This window comes from Gymnodraco acuticeps, unplaced genomic scaffold (genome assembly GCF_902827175.1).
Source record: "Gymnodraco acuticeps unplaced genomic scaffold, fGymAcu1.1, whole genome shotgun sequence".
NCBI lineage: Eukaryota > Metazoa > Chordata > Actinopteri > Perciformes > Bathydraconidae > Gymnodraco > Gymnodraco acuticeps.
Window position 1 is genome coordinate 2,205,011 of NW_022990274.1, and position 23,773 is coordinate 2,228,783.

At 42.2% G+C, this 23,773-nt stretch overlaps 1 protein-coding gene across 1 annotated transcript; it reads left to right on the forward strand.

The window, feature by feature from the left end:
* The first annotated feature begins 6 nt into the window (after window positions 1-6).
* On the forward strand, window positions 7-23,736 carry LOC117549470 (interferon alpha/beta receptor 2-like). The gene is made up of 8 exons (XM_034221423.1): window positions 7-119; window positions 729-856; window positions 1,200-1,329; window positions 3,156-3,337; window positions 6,147-6,295; window positions 14,285-14,444; window positions 15,138-15,253; window positions 21,413-23,736. The coding sequence occupies exons 2-8, from the start codon at window positions 793-795 to the stop codon at window positions 21,887-21,889; spliced, it is 1,278 nt and encodes a 425-aa protein (XP_034077314.1). The 5' UTR covers window positions 7-119; window positions 729-792; the 3' UTR covers window positions 21,890-23,736.
* Window positions 23,737-23,773: the final 37 nt, after the last annotated feature.

Consider the following 23,773-nt stretch of genomic DNA (forward strand, 5'->3'; position numbering starts at 1 on the left):
TATCCTGTCAGTGTGGCAAACTGAACTCGAGTTCCTGAAGGCAGCATGACCAGCTGCAGTGTGTATGCGTCCACCACACCGCTGTCTGTCAAAGCTGGAAAAACACGTTCTCAGGACAGGTAACTGTAATATCTAACTGTTGTATGTTAAGAACGGTTTGTAGCTGTGACCTTACTACTCTTCTAAAAGCTTTAGATCGCTACATGCTGATTCAGTCATTGCTAGTCCATGAGTTAGCTAAAGTAAGCTAACGATAAATACATTTCCGGCTAGGGGCTGCCTTGAGAAAAACACAAATAAGACCAACTGAGTTACATTTAACAAGATAGCGTTTTATGTTTTAAGAATTCATTCATTTGTAAATAAGGGGACGTTAAACTGTGTGTATATAAGCTAACTAAGCCGATACAAAGGCAAAGTGAAAGTATTTTTGAACTCAGTGACGTTTCGATATGAAAGTAAACTGGCATAACAGTAACCTGGGGTAATGTGGAAATGTAACATTCAATTGTAACTAGGGTTATTTTACGGTAAGTCCAACGTTAACTGCACATGGTGTCATTGTGAAATAGAAAATAGTTTGCTACCCCACCACACAGTCATCACATTAGCTACATTCATTTCTCAGACAATTTTGTCCTAAGCAAGTTCAGATAATTGTATTAACAACACGATATGATATATTTGACTAAAAGGCTGCTGTAGTAACTGCAGTTTTGTTCTGACAGATGTTAATATGAAAGTGAATGCAGCAGAGTTGTGGCTGCGGGGGGCTGATGGGGAGTGGGCAGCATGACCGCTCTCCTGTGGATGCTCGCGCTGCTGCCTCGCGTGCTGCTTTCTCACGTGCTGCCAGGTGAGGACATATGGTTTAGTACAGTTTGTGACATTTTTGTGAGATGTTTGACATGTGATCCAGCTTTAATTAGAGTTTTGGGTCATGCATTATTTTACTACCATATATATTATATTGTATTAAGTATAATTATATGCTGTGGACAGACTTTGATACGATTGTGGAGTTCACCCTTAATACATCTCTGGATAACACAGAAAGTGTTATTTCAGTTGTTAACAAATCGAATAACTTGTTTTTAATGCCAACACTTAGTAGCCTATGTATATTTGAGGTGCATTTTAAATATGAATCTGCTATACTGTATGTATATACATTTCATGCCCGTTTATTTGTATTACAGCTATGATTAAACTCCCCTTGCCTGTCAACATAAACCTGACCTCAAGCCATTTCAAACACGAGTTGAGATGGGAGCCTGGACCAGGGACACCCACAGGAGTCTACTACCAAGTCGCTGTAAAGACAGACACGTGGGTTTCATCAGTGTTTGTTATAGTTTATTGTATGTATACTAACTGTGAGTCTTTATAGAATCAGCCGGTTGCAGGCTTATTGATGCGTTCTGTTTGTGTTACAACAGAAAAGGATTACAGATGTTGGTCAGAGTTTGTACAAAGACACACACACAAAGATGTTTGTGAAGAGACGTGTACTAAGGTGCAGTTTTAAGTCATAATCCATTTAGTGTTCCAAGCAGGCTAGAATACATGTTTACGCTTAATCCATCAGGTCATACAATCATTCACAGTCCGATATCAGCCAAATGTCAAAGATAGTGACATCAGGTGTTGGAGATTTAAAGGGATAACTGGTCCGCTTTTCAAATCTCCGCACGTCCCTATCAAGCTGGTTATAATACAGGAAGGAATCCAGAGCTACAAAGTAACCGTTAAACAATAAACTACTTTAATGGTAATATGACAATGCAATACAATCATTACAATACAATATAATATACTACAACTATATTGTAATGTTTAAGGAGTATGCCGGCCCACTCCTGCCCTGGTTCGCGTGCTGCGGAGATCCTTTCGGTCCTGGCAGCATGTGAAGAGAGACCGATAGCCAGGGATCAACAGGAGATATACCAGAATAAGAAGGAGGGTTAGGGTTAGGTCAGCTGGTCATCTTTTCAGGTCATCTCATTGGGAGACGCAAAATATGCTGTATCACAGTGACTCAGCGCTGGCCAGCAGAAAACCAAACAGGCTCACTTTACAACAAAAGGACCATTGTCTCTCTTATCTGTGTGACTCAATTCTCAAGGCCTGCAGGATGCGCATAATTAACTTAGGAAGAATTTAGCCATTATATCTAATGTTCAGTTGGAGAAAGTTCTGAGTCATCCAGTCAGTGATGTGCTCAATGCACTTGCTCAGTGTTCTAATCGGAGAGTGGTCTCCTGGTGTGATTTTAAAATAAATCTGGGTGTCGTCTGCATAGATGTGATAGCTTAGATCGCTCTTTTTAATAATTTCAGCCAGATGTAGCATATACAGTAAATATTAAAAAGCAAAGGTCCTAAGATGGAGACTTGAGGAACCCCGCATGACATATTTGTCAAAGTTGATGTGTAGTTGCCTATTGAGACAACGTTTTTTCTGTCCTTTAAGTAGGAACTAAACCAGTTTAGAGCTGTTGCTGAAACTCCCACCCAGTTTTCTAGACGGTCTAGCAATATGTTGTGGTCAACAGTATGAAAGGCAGCACTCAGATCTAATAATACTAAAACTGATATTCTGCCACTGTCTGTGTTTAAATGAATGTCATTTAAGACCTTAACAAGTGCAGTCTCAGTGCTGTGGTTAGGTCTAAAGCCAGACTGAAACACATCAAAACCGTCATTTAAAAACATGAAATGACTCAACTGTTGAAAAACAACTTTTTCAATCAATTTGCTTAAAAAAGGAAGGTTTGATATTGGCCTGTAATTATTCATTACGGTTGTGTCTAAGTTATGCTTTTTTAGGAGCGGTTTAATTACTGCAGTTTTCAGGGCCTGTGGAAATACACCTGATTGAAGAGAGTTGTTTACTATGTGTACAGTAGTATATCTGAGGCCATGCAGGGAAAAACAGTTTTGAAAAATCCTGTCGGAATAATATCGAGGCTACAGGAGGAGGATTTCAGATGTTGAATAATGTCTTCCAGTGTAGGTGTCACATTATGACCTTCATATGTTGACAATGACTTTTTTGCGGTGAGAAAGCATCACCAAAGCTTCCTGCTGTCAACAGTCAACAGTGGTGTCTTGTGGCCTCCTAACATCTGCTCCTCTCCTCCTCTGGTCCTGCAGGGGGACTATCTGGGTGCCAGTGGCCAGCTGCCAGCATGTCCAGTCCCCTCTGGTTTGCAACCTGACAGAGGCCTTCCCCGTCCGGGATCAGCTGTACTTCACCAGCATCTCAGCACTGCTGGACTCACAGCCAGGAGAAGTCACCGTTGTCATACACCCTGGATTTGAGCCCATCAAAAACAGTAAGTTGCAACGCTCTGAATTTAGATGTTGAATTAAAGGACTAATAATGGAGATGGCGTCTAGAGATGCCTCTTCCTTTCTTCTGGTTGCCTGGTTGCCCTTCTGTTTATTCTCCGCGGTGGATTTAGCAACATGTAGTTCTCCATGTCCACTTGTTGCTGATGGTTGTGGTAGAGGAGCTGTAGATTTTCCACTAACATGACCATGCTACAGCAGTGAGCAGCAGAGGTGGACCATGCTACAGCAGTGAGCAGCAGAGGTGGGGAGAGGCAGGGCTCTGGCTGTTTCGGCGGCCTCTGTTTCTCTTTTTCTCCCTCCCCGAGGCGAGCGTGTGCTCCTGCTGTAAAAGGCAGCTGCTCCGCACCCACTGCCACTAACTCTGAGCCTGGCTCCCGAGCAGGACGTTCTCCCCGGTAGTCCACCAGCAGATGAAAAACACCCACCTCTCCACCTCTTCCAAGGGACGAGGGAACCGTGCGGGGGGGTCTGCTGGAGGCTCCTGCTGGGTGCACTGTCCTGCGAGATACCGGGACCTGGCTCGAAACACTCGGAACACTGTTGTTGTTGGCGAAACACATCAGCAATGACGCGTGTGACGCGGGGGTGAGCAGGAGAGGTGGGGAGAGGCGGGGCTATGGCGTGTAGGGTGTACACACAAAGCCGTTTGACCCCCCAGAGCGTTCCGTCCGCAGACCTACCCACCTTGGGACCCGTTACCGTTTGAGGGCTCCGTTTCCCTGGTTCCGTTACGGCAGGGGTGCACAACCGGTCGATCGCGGGGAGATTCCCAGTCGATCGCGAGATGTGTCTGACGATAAAACAGAATATTGTTGTTCTATTTTTAATGTCCTATAACATAATCTTCCTGTGCTAGAATAATGCACTTAAACGCATCAAAGCTCTGTGATTGTCCGGTGTGACCCCATGTGTCGGGGCGTGGCTGGTGGGCAGTGGGCACTATTTCGCTGACGTTGTCCGTGTCAACAGGAGTGACAGTCCGCACACACACAAGACCGCAATTATGGCTGAAGCAAAAAAGCCCAAAATATATAATTTTCACTCCGAGTGGGAGGATGATTATTTTTGTATCTATTCCAATTCAAAGTCCATCTGTCTCATCTGCAATGCGAGCGTGGCTTTATCGAAGAAGGGTAATTTAGGAGCGGCATTTCAAAACAGTGCACAAACGCTACGAGACGGAATTCCCTCCTAATTCTGCCCTCCGCTCCCAAAAGGGGAGGGGCCTGAAAGGACAGCTAAATGCACAGCAGTCCATTTTCACCAGGCCCAACAACAAGAGCAAGGCTGCTACCATAGCATCTTATCGTGTCAGTCACGTTCTTGCGAAACACATGAAGTCTTTCAAAGATGGCAAAGTTGTGAAAGAAGCATTCCTGGAGGCTGCCGACGCGCTTTTGGGGGACAGTAAAAATAACAGTAGCATTTCAACAGGTTTTTGATATAATAAAAACTCAAGTTAGATACCGTTATTAATCAGCTGTACGTTTTTATTTGTTTGAACTTATTCATTATAATTATTGTACAAAATGGTATAAGAATGCAAACTTAAATGGATTATAGTCTATTATCAATTCAGGTTAAGAAACTAGTGTTGCTTGCATCCTATTTTAAAGCCATTTATTTGTATAATCTACTAAAATGCAACAAAAAAAGGATTTGATTCTATTAATTTTGTCTTTTTTATTGCACTTTGGCAGCAGGTTCCTGTGTAGCTTCAGATCTGAGTTGTCTTATTAGTAAGCCTAATTTATACTTTTGTAGCAACACTATTTTTATATAATGGCAAAGAAAGGGTTCAGAGTCTTTTATTTTTTCCCTGTGTCATATGTGGCAGCACTGTTCAATGTTTCTTGAAAACATTACCCACTGTAGTGACGTGTGAATAAACTCCAACTCTGTATCAACAACACTGTTGTGTAACTTCAGTTAAATACTTGTATGTGTGTAGATTAGAAAGAGGTAAGATAAAGAATCTGCAGTATTTTATGAAGTATTAATCGTACAAAGGTCAGTTTTATACAAGTAGAAGTGTGTATTTAGCTGGTAGTAGGCTGTCAGTAATGGCTACGCCTCTCTATTTGGACTGGTAGATCTCGGCAGACTGGCAACTTCAAAAGTAGCTCTCGGTTCAAAAAAGGTTGAGCACCCCTGCGTTACGGCCTCGTGTGGACGAACCGTCCATACGATAGAGAACTGTAGTAGATACAACTCGTTTCGTCTCCGTGTCTCCGGCCTAAAAGACAGTTAATTCGTGATTATTTGGTGATAAAACGACAATTTTGTTTTCTAATTTCATGTTAAAATGTGTGTGGGTGTGTATCCCCAGTAAGCTCAGTAAGGTCCTTCAGTTAGCCTACTGTTACAGACCTGCTGCAGTTCAGCACACACTGAATATACCATTTAATTTTTGAATACTTTCACTACAGAATGTCAGGCATTGTTTGCTGACAACATAAAACCAGCAACATGTATCTTTGCTGAGTGTATGGAACTGGTTTTACTAAATAATGCTCCTCATATAACACTTACAGCTCTGGATATCTCATGTATTGCAAGTTATATTACTGCAAACGCGATGCAAAACAAGCTTTACCACCTGCACTTATTTAATATCTGCTGCTCTGTTGAAGTGTTTCACTGAGACTTGTATGGAGTCAGAAGAGGAAATTGCCCTTTCACAAATATATGGAAATGTTTATAATGGCGATCTTCCCCTTTTTTTTCTATCAGCTAATGAAAACTTCATGATGGTCATATTAGTTGTGTCCCTGTCCCTGTGTTCTCCAGCTGCCCTGGACCTGCCCCTGCTGACTGTGACGCCCTGTGGCCAGGTTCTGTGTGTGGACCCCCGGCCCCCCGTGGAGCACCTCAGGGCCTTCTATGATAATCTGCATTACAAACTCAGGATCCAGAGCAACAATGCAAACAACGCACAGGTACTGCATATAGACTCACATACAGTGTGAAGGGGCGGGACTTTACCCACAAATCTCTAAGTGGCTAACCAATCAGAGCAGACTGTGCTCTGGTTTCAGACAGAGGGTGAAAAGAGTTGCTGCAGCAATAATGGGTGCTGGATGAAATGTACAGAGTAGTAACAAGGACAGATAAGCATTTTAATGCTACTGTGTGATGTTTCGAAAGCTAATGCTCACATTTATAAATGTCATCTGAGGACATATTTAGGTTTTTGCGGGTGCTATAATGAAATGTAATGAAAACAGGTAGTGTACTTTAACATTTAACCTGTTGATAGATTCAAGTTAACAGGTATAGAATTGGACCAAAATTATGCATTTCACGGAAAACATCACCCCCAAGAGGACCAATTGTATATCAATTACTCCTCCCATATTACCTTGAACTCTTGAAGAATGCTTTGTTTTTCACAAATGCCTTCATGGTGAATGTGAAATTGAAACAACACTAAAAAGTATTGCTTGATCAAAACATACATATTCAACTCTGCATGAACAGACCAACTACTGATGCTATGATTCCAACTTCTGTGAATAAAACGTTTGCAATGTGTTCGTGACATCTCAAGGTTTTAATTCTTTGTTCAGCTTCGATATAAGATAAGATAGTACTACTACTTTATTGATCCCAATTTGGGAGTTTCTTGCGTTGTAGCAGCATAAAAAAGACATGGCATTGTACAATAAAAATTCAAGGAAATATACAAGAAAGTAGCAAATATACATGTTGAAGGCCTGGGCAATATATCAGTGCTATATTAATATTGTGATATGAGACCAGATATCGTCTTAGATTTCGGATACTGTAAGTGGTGTATTTTCCTGGTTTTAAAGGCTGCATTAAGTAAGGGATAATGTGCAGCGAGGCGGTCATTATGGGGCCCACGCCTTGCTGCACATAATCCCTCTTATAACACGGCCACATACTAAACAAACTAACGACTTGTCTCCCAATATTAATCTAAATGATTTTATTGACTTAAAAATTATCCTATTACTTCCGCTAAGAAAAAAAAACTCCGTTCCACGGCGCACAAACGGTTGGGACAACAACAACTTTACAGCAGCACTGTCCAAGTGTGTTCACAGTTTCTGATCCACTAACAAGTGTCCTTATACTGCAGAGCCATACTGTGTCCCTGTTAGTGTTGTTAGCAGAGTAAGCACAACTTCATTGCTGTTTAGCATCCAAATAAGCGGAGGAATAACGAAACATCAGAGACAGTGGCATTTCATTCAACGGACACTCCCATTGGAGGCGTGGCTTTATTTATACCCCTTATTGAACTTTAACCTGTTACGCTATTGGCTTCCAGTCATGCACAACAAATAACAAAAATTGATATCACATTTGTGGTCTTTTAACAAATAAAAACATTATAAAGGTTCTCTACCTTACAGAAATTGTTACTCTAGCTTACAGGCATTATTACTCTCCAAACATAAACTTTGCAAACTTAATCAACTTAAACTTTGGTGCAGGTTTTGTCATAACATCTGCCACCATCTGGTCTGTTAGACGATAAATCAGATTTGTTTTTCCTGTGTTGTTTTTTGCATTAACACTATGATACTGGTGAGGTTAGCGGTAGGTGAAAATGTCTCATCATAGTTTTCACCCCTCTTCTGACTGTATCCCTTGGCTACTTATCGTGCCTTGTATCTTTCGGATCCATCAACATTGGTTTTGATATCATATATCCATTTACCCCCCACTGCTCTCTCACTCTGAGGTAAGTTGGTCAGGATAAATGTGTCATTTTCTTTTAGTGATTTCATTTCCTCATCCATTGCAATAACCCATTGTTTGACTCAGATGAAGTCACAGCTTCCCTAAATGTTAAAGGAATATTGCACATTAATCTGTAACAATAGTCAATATTTGTCAGTAGCTGATCCTCACTTTCCTTACCACATACACTGGCACATAAGTAAGCTGGCTTCTTCCTCACTCTTGAAGGATAACGCCTAAGCTCACTGTTGTAGTCTTCTGTCTCTGTTACCACAGGTATAGATACTGGGCTAACGTTAGTATCATGCTTAATTTTGCCAGATTTGTTCTGTACCTCAAAGTCATCATCAGAGACGGTTTCTGTTTGTGTTTCTCTTTCTGAATTGGTCTTGGTCACAAACTTCACAAGTCTAGATTTTTGCACTTTTCCACTGTGAGGGAAATGGACCATGTAGGCTGGACTATTTTTGTCATATCCAACAAAAATTCCCTCCTCACACCTTGAGTCCAGTTTATTTTGTCTTGCTTATAGGCATAGCACACTGACCCAAACTTGTGCATTCTGGACAGGTTAGGCCGTCTACCTGTCAGCATAAGGGTAAGGTGTCTGTTTTGTGCGGTTGTTAAAGCATCTATTCCTTACTACAGCTGCTGTCTGTACTGCATAGGTCCACAGGTCTTTTTGGCATCTCATTTTCTATAAGCATGCACCTGGCCATGTCAAAAAGTGTGCGCCAATTCCTCTCAGCAGTGCCATTTTGATGTGGGGAATACGGTGCTGACTTTTCATGTCTAATCTTATTTACTTCATAGCAATGCTTGGTAATGTTTCCCTGTGAACTCTGTACCATTGTCTGACCTGATACATTTTACTTTCCCGTATGGGGCAGTATCGGCCAAAAATCTCTGTCACTTTTTAGAGTGGCCTTTTATTGTGGCCAGCCTAAGGCACACCTGTGCAATAATCATGCTGTCTAATCAGCATCTTGATATGCCACACCTGTGAGGTGGGATGGATTATCTCGGCAAAGGAGAAGTGCTCACTATCACAGATTTGTTCAGATTTGTGAACAATATTTGAGATAAATGGTTATTTTGTGTATTTAGAAAATTATTTAGATCTTTGAGTTCATCTCATGAAAAATGGGAGCAAAAACGAAAGTGTTGCATTTATATTTTTGTTCAGTGTATGTCCGTAGGACTGCTTAAAATAGTATTCTTCAGTCCCTGTAAGCGAAGATGGCCCAAGAATTTCGTCTCCCACAGTTCATAGTTCTTTTCATCCCCGTCAAACACTAGCCGAGACCAGCGGCTACTGGAACCTGCGCCCAACCTGCTCATGGCGTTAGCTTGGCTTGCTAATCCACCACACGTGCTACGTTGCGACTTTCTATCGGTGGACACAGGGCCGCCCCTCCCTACAGGCCAATCACGCAGGCTGCATGGGGCCCCGCCTTGCGCAGGGGGCCCCGCCCAGAGGGCCTCAGCTGCTGTGCGCAGTTCTCCGCGCACCCCCCGCGAGAGTGAGAGATGACAAGGGGAGCACGTCTGTAATCCGACACCGTTGCAATGAATCGACATCTGACCAATCACGGCTTTGATACGGCCACTTGTGCAGGTGAAGAGATGTCGGTGAAAAGACAGTAGGCTTGTTTTGCCCCTTTCACACCAGCGCTTTTTCAGCTCCGGCTCGGAGCCGGCTCTTAGCTCCGGAATCCGGTTCACTTCCAGCTCCAAAAAATTGTCGGTGCAGAGGCAAGAGCTTCGGAGCTAAGAGGTGGCGTCGCTTACATCTCTCTTACGTCGAGGCGTGCAGGAAACTAAACCCACCTCCCCTGAACATGGGTCGACTGTCATGCCTGCCTACAAGCAGTAGTGCTTATACACACACTTTATAAAGTCAGGCAACACTAACCAGGCTTCGTGTGATTCTGTTTATTTGTACCTTACTTTGACCATCCGTTCAGTGTTATTGATCATTGTGGAGAGAGGCAGACGTTTTGTTTTGTATTGTAGCAGTTATCGGATGGAATCAATACATGGGCTGCACAGGTTGTCGTGTCCGACTATCACAAGTAGAATCATAATAAAAATATGCCGGTAAAATGTGCCTGTAGAAAACGGTTTATGCCACAATAGGATAGCAAGTAGTCAGTTTAGCTTCGGTTGCTATGCTAACATCACCCATTTTATACCAGAGAAACTTTCATAACAGCGTTGTGATGCCAAACAGCGTCAATTCAGACTGACACACATTCAGGGGAACTGGGGATATGTATCAGCTGCTTGTGTGAGTTGGACAGTGAATACTTTAGAGCGGCCGCTGCAGTGTGAGCTAACCGGGAGCTAACGGGAGAATAAACTCCCGTGGAAGAGCAGCCAACACTGCAGCGGTCGGTAAATGCCGCAGAAACACATTAATAAACAATGAACCACGGCACTCTGGAGAAAAGTATAAGGTTGGAGAAGTCGTTATTTAATTTAATCTGGCTTTGTGTGATTAAAAGCAACACGATCATCGACCCGACGCAGTTGTTGTTGTTGTGAGCGCCGTAACGCCGTTGGGGAGCAAATCAGCGATGTAAACTGTGACGTCATGACGCAGCAGCGGCAGCACCCAGTCGGGCTCTGGGCGGTGTGAACAGAGCGGGAGCAGAAAAGGGAAACCGGAGCTGAACCAGAAAAGCTCTAGCTCGGAGCTAGAAAGGGAAAAGCGCTGGTGTGAAAGCCGCATTTGAGACGCGTTGCGGCTCGCCTCGAAAGTAGACGAGAATAGCCGATTGCAGCCGGGAGAGGTCTCAAAAAGCTCGCCTGAAGTCGGACAGCTCGGAGTCGGCTTCTTCTTCTTCTCTCGGTTTTTTGGTGGATTGCAAACAGCTTGAAGGTGCATACCGCCACCTCCGGAGTCGGCTTGACTCGGTTTGCATTTATAAAGAATGCACACATGTGTTTAATCGTAATGTCAGATATGTACTAAGTAAATACATTTGTTCCTGCTCAAGATTAGATTCAACTTTATTGTTATTGCACATATTACAGGTACTGAGACAACGAAATGCAGTTTAGCTTCTAACCAGGTGCAACAAGCAGTAAAGTGAAAAGTAATGTACACAATCTACAGAATAACATATAGAATGAACTGAATGATGAATAAACAGTGAGGGCTATGAATACACTAGATATCAGCCTGTGAGCAGTATGAACAGTGTGTATGAATATGCTAAGATATATAAAGTAGCCTATGAAAACGGTATGCAAGTATAGTATAACATATATAGATATTAATTTCATGATGATAAACATTGTTGAACAATGATGAAACATGGGAATGGATGTGGCGACGTAAAACTGACACAAAACAACAACAAACTTTTGCCGAGCCAATTGGAGAGTTTCATCAGCAGCACGGGGTAAAAACCACCAATGAGCGCTCAGCTCGAGATACCGGCGAGTCGTTTCCCATCAAGCATTTCGCTTCCGCAGCCCGTGGAGAGGAACTGCGCCGCCGCGCCGCGCCTCGCTCTCAAGGCTGCGGGCGTCTTTGTCCCGCGAGATTTCAACGTCTCATATAGGCGAGCATCCATCAAGTCGGACAAAATGACTAACCATCATGCAACGCACTAGCAAGACGTTGATCGCATCTGCGCAGGTCTCGCTTGTCTCAAACAAGCCTAGTTTCAGATTTAAGAAATATCAGTTTTTGAGCATGTCATAAGCATGTTTTGTCTTGACTATATTATAATAAAATAATATAGTATTTATATTATTGAATTGATTATGATTATTATTATTAGTAGAAGTAGTTTATTTGCATTAATTATATTTAAATCTTTTTGAGGCTAGTATTTGGCAGGAAATGCAGACATATTCACCTGTAAACGCATACTGAACGACATACATTTACCATTTACCTCACTGTATAAAAAAGTAACTGTGTTGATAATAATAATAATAATAATAATAAACAGGAATTATATTTGTAAAGTAGCCTACTTTGTTTTTTTAAAAAAATGTTTCACTCCTGTCGGTTGGGGGGGGGGGCCTCATCTCACAATGTCGCCCTTGGGGCCCCAAGTTGGCCAGGGGCGGCCCTGGGTGAACAAACGCCGGAAATACTTATTTGGGTGTCTCTGGGCCCATAACCTGTTAGCAGAATAACCATCACTGTTAATTTTGGCAGCTGTTTTTGATTTAGTCTTAGTCTTTAGATGAAAATGGTTATTAGTTTTAGTCACATTTTAGTCATTTCTATCCTTCATAGTTTTAGTCTAGTTTTAGTCGACGAAAACTCAAAACGTTTTAGTCTACTTTTAGTTGATGAAAAATTACATTTTAGTCAACTTTTAGTCAAAATGTTTTCTCTCTTTAAACCAATTCAGGCAAATACAGGTTTCTGACATTGGAATCAAGGTGACAGCATCAAGTGTTGAAATTCATAAAGCAACATTTCACTCTCTTAACACTTTACTTGTGTAATATCTAGGGATGGGTATTGTTAAGGTTTTCTACGATACTACTAGTCTTATATCGATACTGCTTATCGATCTGGTACTTTAACGGTATTCTTGTATTTACTTTTTGTTATTTTTTAAAGGGAAAAACTAACAAATTGTTAACCGAATTAATTGCTTTATTTAAATGTGAAATAAATGAAATATATATAATTATGTTCAAATATTGTACTGTACTTGAGTAAAATGTGGAGGTACTTGTACTTTACTGGAGTATTTAAATGTTTTGCTACTGTGTACTTCTACTCCACAACATGTATTTAATAGCTTTAGTTACTTCACAGATGTGGATGAATGATGTGAAATCTAATCAAGTGTTAAATCAGACTTTAGTTCCACCTGCTGGAGTAAATTCACAAGCTACCCTGCAGCAGAGTCCTGCATCGGGTCGGGTACCTGCGGGTACCCGACGGGTGACCTGCAAAAAAGGTGATTCGCGGGTGGTATTTTTTCAAACACTTTTTTCCGGGTTCGGTTCCGGGTAAAACAAAGATGATGCGGGTCGGGTCGCGGGTATTGCATAATAAATATATTAAAATAATAGTAATTTAGTTTAATGTTTAAATCTGCAGACCTCTCCCCCGCGGGACCGCGCATAATCATAACCTCTGCAGCGCATCAATCTGCTGCTGTGCGCGCCACATTCGAAATGGCTGAGGTGAAGCTCTCTAGCGGAGAATACAGCATTTTCAATAACACTTCCTCAAGAGCGAAATCCAACGTCTGGGAGGCTTTTTGTGTCATCCTAGATGGAGAAAATAACCAACATCCCACGCTTTCTGAGACAAATATGCAACTGCGTGTGTTAATAATTGCACGTTTTCACTGCTCATAGGCTATGCGGGTTCGGGTCGGGTTGCGGATCTTGTGCCGACGGGTCGGGTCGGGTTGCGGAACTAATTGGCAATATGTGCGGGTAGCGGGGCGGGTTCGGTATTGCACGTCGCGGGTGCGGGGCGGGAGCGGGTCTTGAAAATCAGACCCGTGCAGGACTCTGCCCTGCAGTATACAAAGTCCTTCAACCTTGAAGGACTCCAGCATGTGTCCCTTCTGAACGCTCCGTCCCCGGCAGATCTCTGTGTGCCGGTGCAGCGTGTCTGTGTCCTAACCATCCAAATAAGCGGAGGAATAACGAAACATCAGAGACAGTGGCATTTCATTCAACGGACACTCCCATTGGAGGCGTGGCTTTATTTATACCCCTTATTGAACTTTAACCTCTTACGCTATTGGCTTCCAGTCATGCACAACAAATAACACAAATTGGTAACACATTTACCTGAATGTTAACAAGTGTTGGCTGTGATGCAAGTCAAATGTCAGACTTGAGCTGACCAATAAAATATTATCGTATTGTATCGTATTCACTTCCTGTCTGTCTTCTTCTGTTCATTTATCTGACGTCCAGCACTTTAACCTCTTTTCCTTTCTCTTTCTTGATCCTCCTTAGCAACGGTCATTATAGTCCTTGACAGCGGTCTATAGTAGGGTATTAACAATGTGTCACATGTTCTGAATTAACCAATAAGAATTGAGTTTACAATCAAGCCGTGTAATAAAGCAGATTGATATTTCCCGAATCTACTAGACAGTTTTAGCTGCTCTATTTGGCATTACCTGCTTAGTCATAAATCCAATTACTTTTATTATTTTGAGAAAGCAGTAGTTTTGTCTTGTTCTAACGTGGCGTCTCTTTCTGTGCAGTCATTTATGGATACCCAGTCTCTGGAACGAGTGATTCTGAAGGATCTGGCCTCTGGCAGACAGTACTGTGTGTCAGTCCGTATCTCTGACGTTTGGGCGAGCAGGAAGTCCAACTACAGCCAGCCTGTGTGTGCTTTCACCCTCACCCACTACACTGCAGGTACAGCTCTCTGTGTTCGGGTGCACAGCCCCACTGTTCTGTTCTCTATGTACCACAACATGTTATTGTTCTGCAGTGGGATTATTTTCCAAAGTCCTTATGACTGCTGCTTCATATCCTTTCTGACTCCATGGCGTCCACATCAATAAAGAGTTGTTAGAAAAGCTTTCTCTGACTAGAGTGGTGCAGTAATGGGTCTTAAAACTGGCATTTTACCACTTCCAGTTCACTCGTCTCAAAGTAAATGGTTTGTGTTGGGTTTCCCCTTTCCAGAAGTGTGTTATACAGGTTTTTGTGCATGTAAATTGTCTACAAAGGCCTAAATCCCTGTATCTTTGTTTACTTCTAGAACATAGTGACATCATGTAACACTCACACCTCTATTGGCTAGCTTTTCATCACATTGTACGTGATAGGCTAAGGGACGGGACAGCTCTAAGAAGTTGACCAACCACGACAGAGCCTGCGAGCTAACCAATCAGAGCAGACTGTGCTCTGGTTTCAGACAGAGGGTGAAAAGAGAGCTTTTTCAACATTTAAAGCATGGAGACCTGTCCCAGTAGAGACAATACTGATATGAACCTGAACACTTTTAGAATATGTCCTCCTTATGATGAAGATGATGAAGCTTGCTGTCCTACAAGTCCCTGCATGTTTATGTGTGAATAATCCCATGACCCCTGTCCTTTGCAGACCCCTGGATCTCTGCCTTCTTTATTTTGTTGGTGATATGTGCTCTGGTGGTTTTGGCCCTGATGCTCTACACTGGTTCCATATGTCTGACCCAGAGACCCCTGCCATCCGTCCTGGTGAGTAAAACAATCACTCTAGTTTTTGGTGGTGCAGAATTAATAGTAACAGTTCTTAGAAGGTACCCGGCTGCCCCCTCGTAGCTAAAAAGTACATTACATTTGTTGTTTAAAAGTTTTTATTTGTGTCTCTTTTAGAAAGTGACAAATAGTCAGCAGTAATGACTACAAACTGACATGTATATTAAAAAATTATTCACAAATGACTCCTTGAATAGGTAGTAGGTTTAACTGAATAGGTAGTAGGTTTAACGTTTTGGTTTCTACGCTGAACATTTTACATTTAAATTAGTAATAAGTCAAAGATTATTGGTGGACCTAAAACTGCTATGAGGAATGTATTAGTATAATTAATGGACAAATATTTGAGCGTTGAGACCTATGGTTGAGACATATTGATAACTCCCTCCCTGAAATAATGAATGACAGACGGATAGTAACACGTCAGGGTCCGACACAGTTTTTTTTCCGATTCAATCTAAAAAAAGGTCTTGGTTTTCAGAATATAAAACTATTATTGTTAAATTCAGGGATGCAGTGCCTCCCTTTTTGAAGGCTTTTTTCTCAAAATAGTGTCTCGGCTCAATATTTGGATTTCAGAATCAATTAGGATATCATTGGAAAGCTAGTCATCTCTTCCGTCCAACAGTACGTACAACTTAAAACGTGTTTCTGGGTTGAAGTGCCTGAGTTTGAAATAGCAGGTCATATTATGATTCGCTGTCTGAGAACCCTGTTGGTCTGTACAGAATGTTGCATTTGTGGAATTGGATTGAGGTCAGAAAGTGGAAGATTGGTTTTCAGATTTCAGTGTTAAATGAAACATGTAACATGGCTTTATATTAGGAGAACGTCAGCTCTGAAAACAGATTTGATTTCCTTTAGCACAGCGGTTTTCAAAGTGTGAGGCGCGCCTCCCCTGGGGGGCACCAGAGAGCTTCAGGGGAGGCGCAGCGTGAGAAAAAATAATAACAAGAAACAGTGAAATCTAGCTTCAGCTAACTTTATGCGAGCGGCAACATGGATCGATTTTTAGTGAAGTTACCTAAAGTGAAAGAGGAGACCACGCCTGGCAAAAAACGTCACTTGCACACTTTTGGCTGTCTGTGGAGACCGAGTTACCCCACCTCGCCAAAAAGGCTGTAAAAGTGCTCATTCCCTTCACCTCCGCCTACCTGTGTGAGTGCGGGTTTTCAGCATTGACTTTGATCAAAAGCAAGTACCGGTCAAGCAGGGGCGGATCTACCGGGGTGGCATGGGGTGGCAACTGCCACCCTAAAAATAGCCTTGCCACCCCAGTTGGCAATTTTCAACTTTTGAAGCTTCGGCGGAAGCGTCAGCCAATCAAATCATATGCCAGTACAAGTTCTAGCCAATCAAACTGCGTGATTGTGTGTCCGGGGCAGGAGATTCATGTGATTGGTTGTTGGTCGAGTTTCAGACAAGCTCACTGGCAAGCTTCAACGCACACCGCCGTGTGGACGCTGCGTAACCCCTCCCTGGCGCGAGGAAATGTGATTTCATTTGAACGGGACGGTGCATTCGGTCCCCAAGTAGACGGAAGGAATGAGGTATTTGCGGTCTACACTGACAGAGAAGAGACTGTCAGTTTGGCTGTACTCAGCATGGAATCAAAACGCACTAAAGCTGTTGATCTTAATACGTTTGTGAGGCATTTTGCTGAACAACATGGTAATCGCCACATTCAGCTGTTATAGGCATGCCAACTTGATGCTCTGCTCACGGATGACTCAATGAGCATAACAAACTGTTAAGATACACCTTACGTGTGTAAATTTTATTTATTTTTTTGTGGGGTTCTGCCCCCAAAAAACAGTTTTGATTTAACTAGGCCAGTAGGTAAGGGCATTCCACTGGATAATAATACCCCTGCATTATAGCAACAACAATAATAATAATAATGATAGCTATAATAATTGGGAGGGGGGGTGCGGCTGTTCTTATGTTCTCTGAGGCGAGGCTCACCATCCCACATTTTGAAAACCCCTGCTTTAGCATACACAAAATGTGCTGTTTTATTTGCGGTTTGACTTTTTCTGAGTAAAGTAACAGGAAAGCACTGCAGGTGGAAACACTTGAGCAAAACACACTGTGCACGTGACTTTAGTGGCTGTGGTTGATGTGTGGTGAAAGAAGAGAAGACACTAAGGCAGGCAGCTGCAGAGACCTGCTGTAGCTGGGTGGAGGCTGTGCTTAGTGAGGCCTACAGACCTGGTGACTCTGAAGACCAAAATGCTTTGCAGGGTTTACTAAATGGAAATTGAGGAAGTGAAAAGCTCGACCTTTAAACACTCTTTGCGTATTGTTGTCATGTGCCACTGTAGCTGATGAAGGGAACAACATGTCTTCAGTTGTAAAATGGGACTGCTAGTATCAAAAACACATTGAAAATGTTATTATTAAAGTTGAAAAAAATGTATATATTTTAGTTTATTCAGACACATACCTAAGTACATATTCAGAGACTTAAATATACAGCACTTAATTGCCTTTTCCCTTCTTCACTTTGTTTTATTTTTTTATCTTTAGACAGATTTAGTAGCATAACCAGAGATATCTCATTTAATGTACATATACTATCATTTTGAATAAAGACACAAATGTATTCCTGTGAAAAAGGGGTGAAAGTTACCTTTATTTCAATTCAGTTGACCCAAAGTAACTGTATTTCCATATTTTATTTGGTTCATTTCTTCTGCAACTGATTGATATTTATTTTCCCTTTTTTATTTATCGGCATCATTTTAAATACAGTAAGAGTTAGAACTTCGTTACGAGTGAGTTGTGAACTTGGAAAAAAAAGGGGGAGGGTTAGGTTCAGGGTATTTGACATTTTCCTAAGTGAGATGATTATTTGGTTGGTAGCTTTTGAAACCAGCAATTCATACCAGTCGTTGGATTTCTATACTAACAGCATGCTGGGATGTAAGAAGCGTTGTGTGTTGGCGTGGGTTAGAGGTAACCTTTCATATTTGCGCTGTTTGTCATGCGAGGGGGATTTAAACAGGCTTTTTGTGTACAATAAGTTGCAGTTTCATGTTCCATTATTAATTAGCTAAATCCAAAGAAACACCGAAAGATATGGAAGGGGTTTCCCCTCAGCCCGTATGTGGCTGTAAATGAAATGCCAAGTGTGGAGGCTCACCAACAGTTTATTGTCCAGCACACAGCACTTCCCGGCACTTGAATATGATTCAGCAACATTTACACTGATGGGAAACACGCTGCTTGATCGCACAGAATGAAAGGAAAATGTATGTCTGAACTGAACGGAAATGATAAGTTAGTACTTAAAGGATTGCTACATTACAAGTGTTTAATCAAATAATCACATTTTCTTTTCCATTAACCAGTCTTTAAACACTGCCAGAGCCCATACTAGGGATGGGAATTTGAAAGCAAATTTATATTCGACCCCCAAAAAAACGGTTAACCGAATTTACAGATCCTATAAAAAATGTTAATAATAAATAAATGTTTCAAATAAATATAGAAACCAAGTCGAATTTGTCCAATCTCTATTGAACGGGTGACCACAGTTTGAACAGTTGAGAGCTATAGGCCTACAGCTTTCATGCTTAAAACATAACGGCACGAACACAATAACAAAGATATCAAATATGTATATACCTATATATATATATATATACAAAATCAACAGACACATTTATACATATGCTCACATTTAGACATAAATAAAAGCACAACAATCAATATATACCAAATAACAGTCACTTCAGTAACTTAGAGAAATGTGCATTAGTGCAATATTGTCCATAGCAGCTTAAAAAGTGTATGGGGCTGGATGTGAGTGTCTGAGTGAGTGGTGTTAAAGTCCATGTCCAGTGGGGGCAGGGGGGAGAGAGTTCAGCCTCCTGACAGCCTGGTGTAAAAAAGTGTTCTTTAGTTGGGTGGTGCTCGACCTCAGGCTGCGGAACCTCCTCCCTGAAGGCAGGAGGGTGAAGAGGCAGGTGGAGGGATGGGTGGGGTCACCAGCGATGCTGAGTGCTCTGCAGGTGATGTGGGTGTGGTAGAGGTCCAGGAGTGATGGGAGTGAGGCCCCGATGATCCTCTCAGCTGTGTTCACGACGCGCTGCAGGGTCTTGCGGTTGGATGCTGTGCAGCTTCTGAACCACACGGTGATGCAGCTGCTGAGGATGCTCTCGATGGCGGCTCGGTAGAAGGAGAGCATGATGGGGGAAGCTCCTGCTCTCTGAATGCGTTGCATAGGCTAGATTATTACAACAGAACAGAGATCAACAACATATAACGGGGCCTATGCACAGTATGCAACTATTTTAAGACTCATTTTTGTTTAAGAGAATAAGCATGTCTACCTGCTCAGGGGAGAGGCAGGTGCGGAGGCCAGCTGTAGAGAAGACCCTCTCAGCTGGAACGGAGTTTGCGGGTATAGCCAGGTATTCCTTCGCCAGGACACTGAGTTTTCTGTTGGGTGGGATGCACGGCCCACTGAAATAGAGTTCCACTTCATTGTGGTCTGGGTCTTCAGTGAAGTAGTCCTCCCCAAACAGGGTGTTTAAACACATGGCCCTGACTGGTTCTGGCTGTCTGACTGTGGCCGTGCTGGGGCCCTCAGCCTGGAGCCCATGGCCACCAGCAGCAGCAGCACTGGTCCTCCTGTCGGGCGCTCGCTTATACATTTCAGACGATCTCCGAGCAGAGAGTTTGCGCTACAAAACACAGGTGTTTGTGTCGGGGATCCAGCGATGGATAAGATAAGATATTTAATTAATCCATTTGATAATATGTAATCAACTCAGGCACCCCTCCCATAAAAAAATAAACTCTTATTCCAATACCTGAATCATTACGAATATTCGATTAATCATTCCCATCCCTAGCCCATACTGTGTTCCCTTTAGTGTTTACTTCCTGTCGGTCTTCTTCTGCTGTTCCCTTTAGTGTTTACTTCCTGTCGGTCTTCTTCTGCTGTTCCCTTTAGTGTTTACTTCCTGTCGGTCTTCTTCTGCTGTTCCTTTTAATGTTTACTTTCTGTCTGTCTTCTTCTTCTGACGTCCTCTATCTCTTACCCTCTTACCCTCTTTCCTTTTCTTGTGCTCTTTCTCTTTTCTTTTCTGGGGACAGTCTAGCCATCGTCAATCCACAGTTTGGTGCTCTTCACAAATATAATAATGAATATTCCAAAAGTATTCCATAATGTTTTCTGATGGAGGAAACTAATGTTTGTTTTCCACAGCTGACGTTAAACAGACCAGACTCCTTTATGTGGATATGACTGCACATCCTTGATCAGAGAGTCTTCTTTAGCAATGGTCTGCTAGACACAAATAACAGACCTCTGGAATGTTTTACATTCACCAATCAGCTTTGAGTATTCAACTAATCTGTGTAATACACTTAGATAAGATTGACTGGAGAAAAAAATCTAATCCAAATTGCATTGATAATCTACACTTTTCCCTTAACTGTAATGCAACCTTTAATAGCAGGAACATACTTGTGATATGACTTGATCAAAATGTAAGATGATATGAAGTCTCAGGTCAGGATATGGACTCATGCTAATCCTAACCCTGCCCCGAACACATCATTAGGCTCTGGGAACCGGTGTAGGACATTGTCAATAAGTGGTTCATTCAAATATGTGGAAACATAGAGCTAGGTGTAACATATCGGATCCAATGTTCAATATAATACTATTTTAACTAAATAAAGAGACAACAAATATCCTTTCAACTGATGCTTCATTTTGCAACCAATTGTTATTTTTCAGTGTTTCTCTTTGTATATGTTTGCTAAATAAATGAATACAAATAATAAGTTGTTTTCTTAGAATGCATGTCTCACCAGCAACAAACTGTGTGCAGAAGTTTTAAATCAGTCAATGTTCCACCGAACAGACTTCTCATAGATTGCAAAATGTATTCCTTTTGCATCAAGAAGCAGAGAAGTGGTACTATGAAGAGGTCATTTGCACGTGCTGCTATGTGACTATTGCTCATGCACACATTGCAATGTGGATGCTGAAACAAAAAGCATCATTTCCTGCTCACTAGTGGAAAATGTACTTCCTGTTAGCTGTTTTAAGAGTTCAGTTGCTGTTGAACCAACCTGTTGGTTTTAACATGTTCCTTTCCTTCTCTCTCTGTGTGTCAGAGGTCCATCCATCACATAGAAGAAAGGACAGTCGTCCCCTCCTGCAACTCGTCCTTGTCTTCTCGCTTGAATCTTGAACCAGCAGCGCCCCCTTCAGGCGAAAAGAGCAGCTGCCACAGCTCGGACGAGAGCGATGAGGAGGAGAGTGTGACGGAGACGCCACGGGGGCGCAGAGGAGGAGGGTGGTATCAAGTGAGAGGAGGCTCTAACCCTCTCTCTTCCTCCTCTTCATCCTCTGGGTCTGCTCCTTTATCCCCACAGCCCCTGCCAGGGCAAACAGTCCGCTATAATACCTCCCCTCCAGCAGAGACATGTACCAGTGCTGGACTACATCCTGGCCCCCCCAGCCCCACAGACACACACTGCTCCACCATAGGGACGAAGGTGCAGGGAGGGGGGGGGCAGCCAGGAAGTGAATCTCCTCACATTGACTTTCGGCAGCCACGGGGAGGGGGAGGAAAAGAAATCACATTTTGACACAGTAGAAGTGGAGCCAGAGGTGGAGGCACAAGCTGCGGACAACAGGGAGGTTGCCATAGAAACTGTTTCCTGCCCTCGTGATGAAGATGAGGAGGAGGAGGATGAGCAGTCTGGGTATACGCGGCGGTGATGGTCCTGGGGTTTCCCAACAGGAAGTAACTGGGTTTCATTTATTTGTATAATTTCATAATGTGTTAGCAGCGGTGTAACTGCAGGTCAGGCAGCAGCAGACTCTGAGGCTGAGAGCAGCTATCATCCCCTCCTCTGGGTTTTCCCTTTTTTTAATTCATTGTTTGAATCGGTCAGGTGCCTTCAAGCGACCACAAAAAAATCAATAACAACAGTACTGTTTGTGCACGAGGCGCGTCTCTTGATAAAGCTTTGTGTAAACTGCAGTGCCTCCTCTGCAGCTGAAAGGCAGAGGAGGCACTGCTCACTGTCACGAGTTGATATCTGTCTGTTATTTTAGTGCTGTCACGTTACAGATATATTGATGCTGCAAATGTTGGATCATGTATCATGATTTCACATTAGCGGTTTCCTTCCAGGGCATGATTCCAGGATTTCTCCCCTGGAACATTTGGTTGTGTATTTAATGCAAGATCCAAGCGTCAGTAGCAATGTGCTGAGCATCGCTGGTTGCTTCTGTTTGAAAGTGCTTCCTTTCTGCAGGGTGCCAAAACTGGGACATGGCCTGGAGAAAAGTCGCCATGTCACAACTTAAGTAGGAATCTTTCGACGTCAATGCCTTTCAATCAAAGAATGAGGAATACTTTTAAATGGAGGTTATTGTGTACATGTTGAGCTCATCCTCTCTGTGAGCTAAATAACAAATGAGAGAGAGACGGTTTTTCAAAACATTTCATCCATTGTATTGTACTCAAGATCAGGGATTGATGATGAGAACGTCTGAATTTAACTCGCACTGAGAACAACTTGTAAAAACGGCTAGATAGTATTTAGCAAAAAAAGGTCCACATGATGGTTACTGTATATCTTTGGGTTTTTGTTTTTTATGTATGCATTCTCTTCAGCTCTTAACTCTGAACCTGTGAACAATGAGACTAAAGATGACACTATTAAAGCGGCCCTATTCTTCTTTTTAGGGTTTTCCCTTTCCTGTAGTGTGTTATTAGTGCGTGGTGTGTTTGTGCACGTTAATGGTCTGCAAAGGCTACAATTGCGGTGAAAAGAGGTGCTGCAGCACAGGCAGTATGACAAAGAGAAAGAGCTTTTTGAACATTAAAGCATGAAATACATACATGTCACAAATAAGAATCTGAAAAGAGCATAACAGGGCCTCTTTAATGCCGCTTTATCTAAATGAAAACAAATGGATCAATCAATTTAAAACCATTTGGAAATAATTGTCAGGTGAATAATGAAAACAGCTGTTTTGCACACAATGGAATTTTTAGCATCTGTGAAACTCCAGTTAGTCAAACTGGTTCTCAGTGAGAGGACAGGAGAAATTTGAGCAGGAACATGTTTCATCACGTTTCTGTTACATGTATGAACTCTGAGCCGGGCATCTGATGATCATGTTTAGTTATGACCGGTGATATTAGTGAATGAATGTGACACACTAACAACTGTAAAATATTCTGTTTTTATTTTGCCATATTTTATTTTTCTGTGCAAATACAGTCATATTAACATTGCGCTTGTTTTAAGTTACACATTGTGTTTAGGTATTACATGCAAGTTATTGTATTTAAACACAAATAATCGAACAAATTCCATATGTTACATTCTTGTATTTTTATATCTTGCCCTATTCAAAAAAACGTATTCATGCTCAAACCTGTACATTTCACATAAATAAAGTCACAGTTTCAATAGCATGCCGAGTTTTCTTGTTTGTATTCTCCCAGTAAAAGT